General features: G+C 38.7%; 2 protein-coding genes across 2 annotated transcripts in view; one reads left to right on the forward strand and one right to left on the reverse strand.

Annotated features, from left to right (window-relative positions):
* Vps13a (vacuolar protein sorting 13 homolog A) overlaps positions 1-6161 on the reverse strand; it is a gene marked incomplete at its 3' end in the record, with an annotated part of 156256 nt that extends 150095 nt beyond the window's left edge. The window contains 1 exon segment of the mRNA XM_046459403.2: positions 5922-6161. Within this exon segment, the coding sequence (XP_046315359.1) occupies positions 5922-6021 (100 nt within the window).
* A 21-nt stretch (positions 6162-6182) lies between these two features.
* On the forward strand, positions 6183-9591 carry LOC124102949 (U6 snRNA-associated Sm-like protein LSm5). Its single transcript, XM_046459404.2, is given in 2 exon segments — positions 6183-8330; positions 8332-9591. Coding segments are annotated over 2 exon segments (234 nt in total). The 5' UTR covers positions 6183-8190; the 3' UTR covers positions 8426-9591.
* The last annotated feature ends 1507 nt before the right edge of the window (positions 9592-11098 follow it).

Below are 11098 nucleotides of genomic sequence, written 5' to 3' on the forward strand. Positions count from 1 at the left end.
AACCTAAACCAACCAATAAAAAGCAATGAAATTAAAGCAGTAATGAAGTCTCCCAACCAAGAAATGAAGTCTCCCAACTTAAAACCAGATGGATTCTCACCTGAATTCTAACACATTTAAAGAACTAATGTTAGTGTTCCTCAATGTATTCCATGAAAGAGAAAAGGAGGGAATATTCCCCAAATCATCCTATGAAGCCAGTATCACCCTGATACCAAAATCAGGAAAGGACACAACAAGGAAAGAAAACTACACACCAGTATCCCTGATGAACACAGATGCAAAAATCCTTAATAAAATGTTAGCAAGTTATATTCAACATATTAAGAAGACTATACTTCAATTTTGCTTTAATTCCAGGATTGACAGGATGATTTAACATAAACAAATCAATTAATGTAACTTACCACATAAGTAGAATTAAGAACAAAAATCATGTTGTCATCTCAGTAGATACAGGAAAAGCCTTTAGCAAAATCCAGCATCCATTCATGCTAAAAATACCAAAGAAATTAAGGATAGAAGGAACCTACCTCAACATCATAAAGGCTATATGTGACAAACCCAAAGCCAACATCACATTGAATAGAGAAAAACTGAAAGCATTTCCTCTAAAATCAGGAACAAGACAGGATGTCCTTGACATGTTCCTATACTTAGAAGATCGACGGGGGTGGGGAGTGGGGGGGACGACACACACACTACACGACGACTCTATCAGGAGACTTCTAGAGCTGATAAATACATTCAGCAAAGTAGCAGGATACAAAACCAATATACAAAAACCAACAGCTTTTCCATATACCAATGGTAAATCCACTGAAAAAGAAATCAATAAAACAATTCCATTCACAATAGTCTTATTATTTTTTAATAATAATAATAATAATAATAAGATACCCAGAAATAAATCTAACCTGGGAAGGAAAAGACCTTTACAATGAAAATTATAGAACATTGAAGAAAAAATGAAGAAGACTTTGGAAAATAAAAAGACCTCCAATGTTCTTGGATAAGCAGAATTAATATTATTAAATGGTCATATTATGAAAAGTGATACACAGATCAATGCAATCTCAATCAAAATACCAATGACATCCTTCATAGAACCAGAAGAAAACTTCTAAAATTCATATGGAAGAATAAAAGGCTCAGAATAGTCAAGGCTATTTTGAGCAATAAAAGCAAAGCTGGAGGTACCACTATCCCTGACTTCGAATTATACTATAGACCTATAGTAATAAAAACAGCAAGGAATTGGCATAAAAACAGACATGAAGAACAATAGAAGAGAAGACAAAAAATTCCACAGACACCTGATCTTTGACAAAGGTGCCAAAAACATATTTGGGGAAAAGACAGTCTTTTAACAAATGGTGCTGGTAAAACTGTTTACCCATATATAAAAAAAAAAAAAGAAACAAAATCCCTATCTCTCACCCTGCACAAGTCAACTTAAAATGGATCAAAGACCTAGGATTTAGACCAGAAATTCTATAAATGCTAGAAGAAAACAGAGTCAACACTCTTAATATACAGGTGCAGGCATTGCCTTCCTCAATAAGACTCTTAAAGTTCAGTAAATAAAACCAAGAATTAACAAATGAATGGCATCAAATTAAAACAAACAAACAACAAAAAACTGCACAGCAAAGGAAACTATTAAGATCATGGAGAGCCTACAGAATAGGAGAAAAATCCTTGCCAGTTATTCTTCTGACAGAATATCTAAAATATATAAAGAACTCAAAAACTTAACACCAAAAAACAAATAATCTAATCAATAAATGGGCAAATTAACACATTTCATCTCATTCCAGTTAGAATGGCAATCATCAACAACACAAGTAATAAAAAATGCTGAAGTGGATATGGTGAAAAAGGTACATTTAAACACTGTTAAACACTTAGTTGCAAATTAATAAAACAACTGAAAATCAATAAGGAGGTTCCTCAAAAGATGAGGAATAGAACCACCGTATGACCCAGCTATTGCACTTCTTGGTATGCACCCTATAGTGATACATGCATAACATTGCACAAGGGCCATTTATGGAACCAGCCTAGGTATTCATCAGAAGATAATGGATAAAGAAAATGTGGCATACATACACAATGGAGTTTCACTCAGGCATAAAGAAGAATAAAATTGTCATTTGCAGGAAATGAACAAAACTGAACATATCAAAGTGACAGTAGCCACTAGACTCAGAAAGTCAAGAGTCATATGTATTCCCTCATATGTGGAAGACAGAAAAAGGAAGAGGATCTCATGAAAATAGAAGGGAGAGCAGTAGAATAAAGGCTGGGGATTAGGGAAAGGGAGAGGAGAAAAGAAAAATATAAAGGAAAGAAATAGACCAAATTATGCTATGTGCAGATTAAATATATCCCAAAGAAGCCATTTATGTATAAGTCCCCCCCAAAAAAAATTTTTAAAAAGAAGAGGGCACTGCTTAAATGTTATAACTGCAAATACAAAGGAGCAATAATATAGGCAAAATATTCATATAAAAAATACCAGTGCTTTTGAGGATATAGTGAAATTAAATCCTGATATTATATTGATGAGATTGCAAATGATACAGAAACTTCAAAAAGCAATTTCATATAGCATTAATACTTTGCTATTGTTGTTATTACAATGAAATATCTCAGGCTGGGCACTTACTAAAAAAGAAGAAGGGAGGGAGGAAGGGAGGGAGGAAGGGAGGGAGGGGGGGAGGAGGAGGAGGAGGAGGAGGAGGAGGAGGAGGAAGAGGGGAGTAGGAGTAGTAGTAGTAGTAGTAGTAGTAGTAGTAGTAGTAATAGTAGTAGTAGTATAATTAGCCCACAATCTTAGAGGCTGAAATTCAAAAAAGCACAGTGCTATGGTGAGGGTCCCCCTGGCTACAGCATCTTGTGGTAGATGGACTCACAATGGCAGGAACACATGCAAGAAAGAGATCACACAGGGGGACAGGAAGCCAAAGTGAGGAACAAGTATCGACTTCCCACTAGGCCCTAGCTCTAAAAGATCCCAGAACCTCTTAACATCACCACACTGGGGACCAAGCTTCCAACACCTTTGGGGGATACATTCATACTATATCCAAATCATAGTGTGGAGTTTTTTTATTTATTATTTGTTCTTTTTAAATATATATGACAGTAGAGTATATTTTAACATACTATACATACATGGAATATAACTTATTCTAATTTGAATCCCATTCTTGAGGTTGTACATGATATGGAGTTTCACATTCATATGTGAACATAGGCAAGTTATGTTCAATTCATTCTACTGTCTTTCCTGTTCTCATCCTCCTTTGTCTAATCCAATGAACTTCTATTCTTCTTTCCCCCTCTATTATGTGTTAGCATCCACATATTGGAGAGAACATTTGGCCTTTGGTTTTTTGGGGACTGGCAAATGCCATCATTTCATTCTTCTTTATGCCTGAAATATGTAGTTTCTCATAAAGTTACCATATGACCACACAATCCTACTCTCTTAGGTATTTACTCAAGAGAAACAACAATTTATGTTTACACAAAAACCTGTAAATGAATGTTACTGCAGTTTTACTTGTAACTGCCAAAATAGGAATATACTTCAACTGTCAAAAATATAAATATTTGTAGTTCATTTAGAGAATAAACAACATTCACAAGTACAGGAATGAAATACTTATGTATACAACACATGGATGACTCTCAAATGCATTTTGTGTAGAAAAGTGAAATCAAGAAGTCAGACTCAAAAGACTACAAATCCTGTAATTCCATTTATATGACACTCTGAAAAAGGCAAAATGATAGAGATAGAAATAGATCAGCAATTGCTAGGAGGTTGGGAGTGGTCAACTACAAAGGAGCAGCAGAATGAATTTGGGGGAGCTTGATGGAACTTTTCTAGATCATTATTGTGATGATATCTGCTTCTTACCATTCATCAAGAGAGACTTGTACACAAGTGTTTTAAATAAATAAATTTATTGATAAATCACACTACACAAAACTTCTCATCAACTGCAGAAACACTGTTTCCCTACAGATAAAAGTACACCTTAATGCCAGGTGCAGTGCTGTGATCCCAGAGGCTTGGGAGGCTGAGGAAGGAGAATCCAGAGTTCAAAGCCAGCCTCAGCAAAAGCGAAGTGCTAAGCAACCCTGTCTCTAAATAAAATACAACAACAACAACAACAAAATAGGGCTGGGGATGTGGCTCAGTGGTTGAGTGACCCTGAGTTCAATTCCTGTATCCCTGCAAAAAAGTACACCTTAAGTGTTTTCTAAGGCTTCTTTCTGAGGCACAATGAGGAGTCAGGTTTTATTACTTTCACTTTGCAACTGAGAAGTAGCACAAATCAAACAATCTACAAGTTTCTGGTACTCATCAGAGAGGCTGTGCTTACATTTAAGTCCTTGATTTTTGTAGTCCACTCCATCACGGTATTAGATGACATCAGTAGTTACAGAGGTTTTTAAAAAGTCAAACTAAATTACTTGTTTATATTATTCCATAAACAAGAAGACTCAAACAAGTATTTTAGAAGGCTAGAAGTGTGCGTAGGTCTGAGAACAAAGTACTTTTAAAACAGTCAAACTAAAGTACTTGTTTATATTATTCCATGAACAAGAAGACTCAAACAAGTATTTTAGAAGGCTGGAAGTGTGGGTATGTCTGAGAACAAAGTACTTTTAAAACAATATACTATTCACACAAATAATTAGCCTTAATTTTGGCCTCAGAAATTCAATTCAAAAAGGAATCTAATTTCTAATACATTTTTAAAATAAGAAAGGGTATAACACAGAACAGATGGAAGAACTAAAAATGAGGCTCTAGATAAGGTACAGCACCACAGTAGACACACACAAAATAAAGCTTTAGTCCTTCACCATACAGTGCAGATGCATGCATGTTCTTTCCTATCTTCTGTAGGTCTGACATGATGCCCAGACCATTTAGGTTTTGTTGTTTTTGTTTTTTAAGTCCGTAATTCACTGCCAATGCCACATTCTTCTTGGTCAAGCTATCACTGAACACACAAGAACGGCCTAAAGAGTTATTCTGACTTAGCACTTTCATCTCTTTTTGCATTACTGGGAACTGAACCCAGTGGTTCATACATGACAGGCGAGCACCCTACCGCTGAGCCACACCCGTCTGTAACCCCAGCTGCTGGGGAAGTTGAGGCAGGAGTATCCCAAGTTCAGCCTCAGCAATTTAGCAAGGCCCTAAGCAACTTAGCGAGACAGTATCTCAAAAGAAAAAAAAAATAAAAAAATAAAATGGGCTAGGGATATAGCTCAGTGGTTAAGCGCCCCTGGGTTTAATACTCGGTACAAAAAACAAATTTTTGTTGTTGTTCTATTCAGGACTTTCCTGTTAGTTACCAGCCCGGAGCCCAGGCTGATAGAAGGAAAACCCAGGCGTTGAGCCAAACAAGCGAGGCTGGGAGAGGAAGTAGGAGGGCGTATTTGGTCACAGTGCCTTGCCTTCACGTGCGAAGCAGCGTGCAACATTCCCGTGGGCTCTCTGGAGCCTTCGTCATAACCCAAGGGGAAAATGACAGTGATGAGACCAAACTCAGAAGCATGTGGTGGCTTTCCCTAGCCAAACGCGCTGGACAAGGGCCCAAAAAATGGGCGCCTCCCCCGGAACCTGAACCCATGGAGCCCACTACCAGTGCCCTCAGCTCCAAAAACTGGCAGTCTTTCACCCTGCACTCATGACCCTCCCCCAAAAGTAACTCACGAGCTGAGGCCCGGGAACCGCCGCCCTCTTTACGTAACTTGAACGGCTAGGCGGACGGCGGCAGGTGGCAGCGCAGGGCTAGCCAAAAGCCCGAGGCCCCAAGAAGGCACCACCCGGTGCAGGCAGCGAGGGCCCCGGAGGCAAGCGAGACGGATGTTGGCGGCGGCCTCCTTACCTTTCCAGATGCCCAAAGAGAGCTGGGACGTGTCCAGGTTCACCACATAGTCCCCCAAGAACCGGTTCAACACGTCCACGACCACCGACTCGAATACCATCTTCCTCGGCTGCGCAAGGCACAGCGGCCACCCTCTTCTCCCAGTGCCCCGCCCTCGAGACCGCCCAGTTCACCGGCTCCGGGACGGCTCCGAATGCAGCGCCTCTACCGCCAGCCTGATGCTCAGCCCCAGCGCGAGCCCGGCAAGGGCGAAGGCGGCTGCTCTCACCGCGCTTGCGCAGCTCGGGCTTGTGGGTGGGGGCGGGGCGTGGTGTAGATCTGAGCGCGCCTCTCCAAGCGGAAGGGCGGCTGCGCGGCCGCCAGTCCGGCGCGTGCCCCATTGGGGCCAAACCGGGCTGGTCTTCCGTGGGCCCCGCCTCCTCCGCATTGCCTAGCAACAGAACAAATGCTAGGTCTACAGGACTTTTCCTACCCCTTCCGGACCTGCAGTCTTGGGAGCGGACCTGCCACTCCGGCTGGACTCAGCACCGCGCTTCTCACCGCCAGGCAGGAACGCTCCTTCCCAGTCTGAGGAAATGATAGACTCCCCACCCGCCGCCATTTGAGCTGAAGGAGCTGCCCCTAAGTAAAGCGTGGGCTAATTCCAGCCACTTCTCTGTTAGGCCAAAGGTTTCCCAAGGAGGTAGGTCAGGGAGCAATACCCCCACTCATTACAGGTTGGGAGGGTTCGGCCAGCTGGGTATTTGGACGGTTATACTGTCCCTTCCTGTCCTCCATGCCCCGGCGAGAACGCGCCATCAGCCCTGGAGATATCTTAAGCTCCCTAGCTGCAAATGGGGGCTGGGTGTAGTGATCGAAAGTTAACTCGGGAATGGAATGCCACGCCCCCTTTCCTATAACTGCAATTAGAACAATTGGCACTTTTTTTTTTCCCCCTGTTGTTTTTGGGAGCCGCCTTTCATTCCAAAGAATGACAGGTTTCTCACAGATACAAAAAGTCAGCCAGTCCAGAAACTGCGGAGTCCCTCAAAGGAATACTGAGTGCTTCCTGGATACTCGCTGCACCCCCTCCACACACCCGCAGCCACACACACATCCTGCGAGCTTCAGACCCAGGAAACAAATTCAGGGTTGGCAGGTAGAAGAAGATGCAAAATGCAGTTAGTATAGTAGATGTGTTTTATTTAGCGATGGCCACAGTCTGCAGCTTCAGCTTCAGTCCCCATTTTTACCCCCATTAGCCCAGATCACCCTGAGTCTTTCCCATAGGCCCTTTTTATATATGCAAATCAAAGAAGGCACACTGCCAACAGGTTACATGGGGGTGGAGGGGAGCAGGACTCCTGCTCATAAGTTAATGTTTATGACCTTGAGTATAAAAGCTGAATCAGAGTGTTTCTGGCCTTGACTTACCATTACATAGTTGGTTTCTAGCCCTAGCTGCACATTAGAAACATAACAGCTTGCCGGAAGTCTCAGCTAGGTAACCTAACTACAGCCATTTTGGGGCCTAGCCCAACACTGACCTAAATTAAGTAAAAATTAGAGCTCTTTCAACCCCATTTCTGAGGTTTATAATAGCCCTAAAGGCCTGAGATCACAGGAGCACTAGATGTGAGATTTGGAGATGAGTGATCGATCACCTTCTTACCTATTTCAGATATGAGTGTACCTTGAACTTCTCTGCATGTCAAATAACAATGACTTCTGTAACTTTCTGTATCATATTACTATTTTTTTTTTGTAGTGCTGAGCATTGAACCCAGGGCTGTGTGCATGTGAGACAAGCACCCTATCAACTAAGCTATATCCCAGCCCCATATTACTAAATTTTGAGCATAGTCACCAGGGTTTCAAAACTAAAAGTTCAAGTTTTATCTTTGCAAGTAGAATGACTGGCAAAAAAAAAAAAAAAGTGTAAAATTTTATTTTACATGAATTGATTAATTATTTTTATACAATCTTATATTTGAAGGGCCTTTATAAGGTCTTTTTAAAGGTCTTAAAGATAATGAAGTGGAGATGTTAAGGATTTCTCCAAAGTCACACAGAACTGGAACCTGGCCTTTCTAACTGACCTCACTCAGTGGTGGAGGTCAGAAGCACTGCATTGCTTCTCTTGCATTTGGTTTACATTAGAAATCTACTACACGATGCTGGCCACTTCTGGCTTAGCCACTACAGGATGCTGGCCACTTCTGGCTAACACTGCCTACTGCCACTAGAGCTTACAGACAAGTATACAAAGCAAGTGTATAGCACAAGTATAATGCACCTGCTGCCACTAGAGTTTGTGGACAAGTGTATAGGATCAAGAATTCATATTGTGATGAATGATAAGGAAATTGATGGAACTCTTCTAGGATTAACTGTCAATATGGTGCTGTAAGATGTCACTGAGTTTGACATCAGAAGGAAAAAGGATTACTAAATCTGATAAGATTTTGCTTAATGGAAAGAATATAACAATGTTGGTTCCTGAAGGAGAGGGACCTGAAGGATGAATGATTTTCCTTGACTTATACTAGATTCCATTTTGTTTTATAATAGATTTTTAAAAATCTTGAGTATTTTTAAAATATATATTTTTTAAATCTTTTAATGTTTAGGTTCTCTAAGAATAATTTTTCCCATTAAAGGGAAATACTTTCAAGATATATTGTATGACCAAATTTCTAAAGTAGTCATAATTTTCTTGGAAAAAGAACAAATTAATTCAGTTCCTTTTTTTGTAGTTGTAGATGGACAGAATGCCTTTATTTTATTTGTTTATTTTTATGTAGTGCTGAGGATCGAACCCAGTGCCTCACACGTGCAAGGCAAGTGCTCTGCCACTGAGCTATAGCCCCAGCCCTATGAGTTTGGTTTTTTGAAGACTAAAAGGTAAAGACTTTTTGGTTGGAAAAAAAAAAAAAAGAAACCTACTTCAGAATATCTGTATGGAGAAACTAATAGAGGCGAAGATACTTAGCAAAGGATAAAGCCCTAATGAGGTATTTTGCTACTTTACTATTAGTAAGAAGCCAGATGTACAGTAGCCACAAAATTCCATTGTTTTATCAACCATCATAAATTTAAAGTTGCAAGAACTTCCAGAATTTACTCCAAAAAGGCATCTTTAAGTATCTCGACAACTTAATATTGGTTTTCTACAATCCAAGAAAAGGGAAAGGGTGTTGCTGAAAAATTAGAAGTATGAGAATTTAATTGCTAAACAGCAATGAAAAAAAAATCTACTGAAGAAAGTTTAGAAATAAAATTCATATTGTAACTGAATCCTATTCTAATATTAGGTAGTAAATCATGAACAACACATTTCCCTGTTACTCAAACATATTGTTTACATTCAGTCATGGTGTTGCCTAATCCATCCAAGGAAGTTTGCAGGTAAAACTACGTTTATGCTATAATGAAAAACACAGGTACGATAATTAAACCAAATTTCTATTGGACCTTGAAAAATAAGCCTAAGAACTACTAAGAAAAAAGTTCAAGTTTTAAATTTGGGAATATGTCTATGTAAATTGTTCTTCCATATCATAATTAAAATGTTATATTTCGTTGTATCACCAAATTGCATGATCAGATGGGAAAAGCCTGGGGGAGCACTCAAAGGACCCCAAACTACAATATCATCTAACTTCAATAAATTTCTAACTTTTGTAGGTAGGACTTGCTGTTTTATGTTTAGTTTCTGTCTATGAAATTGCATGCTGGTAGTGATCTTGAACCTTTTTTCTACAACTCTTAATTCTTCTATCCACTAGTAAACATCTTTGGGGTTCTCCTTGTCTTTATCATTAGTTTTATAGTAGCAGGCTAGATGGATTACAAAGCCATTGAAGAAGACCATGATCCTAAAAAGTATGCTGGAGAAAGATGACCATTAACTGACTTAGCCATACAGAGCCTTGGACTCTGTCTCAGTTAATGGCTTATAAATTATAAATAATAAAAGTTGGACTGGGGTTGTAGCTCAGTGGTAGATCACTTACCTTGCATGTGTGAGGCACTGGGTTCGAATCTCAGCACCACATAAAAATAAAGATATTGTATCCATCTATGACTAAGAAAAAAATTTTAAAATAAATAAATAAATAAAAGTTACTTGGATATATGTGCTTCAGTCTTTAAATGGAGAAATGTATCAGAAGCATACATGAGAGACAAGAAAGGTACTCAAGTAGTATAGGTGGAAATGTAAATTGACACAATCTAAAAGGCAATTTTTAAACATTTACAAACACACACAGAGATGACTTTTGACTCAGCAATCCCACTTCTAGAGATTTGATCTAAAAAATTGTAAAAATCCCAAAAATTATCCCTCTAGAAATATTCACTAACGCTTTACTTATAACAAAAAACCCATAAACAATTTAAATATCCATTAATAAGTAAACACATTGTATTACTATGCAGACATTAAGATGATAGGGAAGATGTAAACTAATATGGAAGGATGCCAGTATTATAAGAAACAAGATGCAGAATAGTATCACACCAACTGTATAAATTGTGGATGTGTTTTTAAGCATGCAAAATATACACACACACACACACACACACACACATATATATATATATATATATATACATAAAATACAGAAATCTAGAAGTACACTCACCAAATATTAACAGTAGTTATTTCCAGATGACAAGATTTTTGTGAATGAACATTTTTCTCTATTCTTGAAGTTCTTTTTTTTTAACAGTGAGCATGTATTAATTTGTTCTAACCTGTGAAGAGGAATGTGTTTGAAATTTTATTATATTGTATGTTATTTTATAACTTGGAAAAGTATAAATGCACAAGGACAAATTGTTCTCCCTAGATTTATAGCCAAGATATGAAGAGGGATATGAACCTTTAAAAGTCTGCCAAAAGACACAAGCAGACATTTCCCAAAGAAAGTGTACAGATGGCAAATAAGTACATGAAAATATGTTCAATGTTATTAGCCATTGGGGAAACAAAAATTAAAACCACAGTGAGATATCAGAATATCTTATTCTATTTAACCTGTCAGAATAGTTTAACAACAAATGCTGGTGAGGATAAGGAAAATTTGGATTAATCGTATATTAGAAATGTGAAATGATACACCCACTCTGGAAAAAAGGCAGTTTATACAAAAACTAAACATGTGCCTACCATATAAACCAGCAGTTGTACT

The sequence above is a fragment of the Marmota monax genome, unplaced genomic scaffold (genome assembly GCF_021218885.2).
Source record: "Marmota monax isolate L192 unplaced genomic scaffold, Marmota_monax_Labrador192_F-V1.1 WCK01_AAM20220418_F8-fsc00059, whole genome shotgun sequence".
Lineage (NCBI taxonomy): Eukaryota > Metazoa > Chordata > Mammalia > Rodentia > Sciuridae > Marmota > Marmota monax.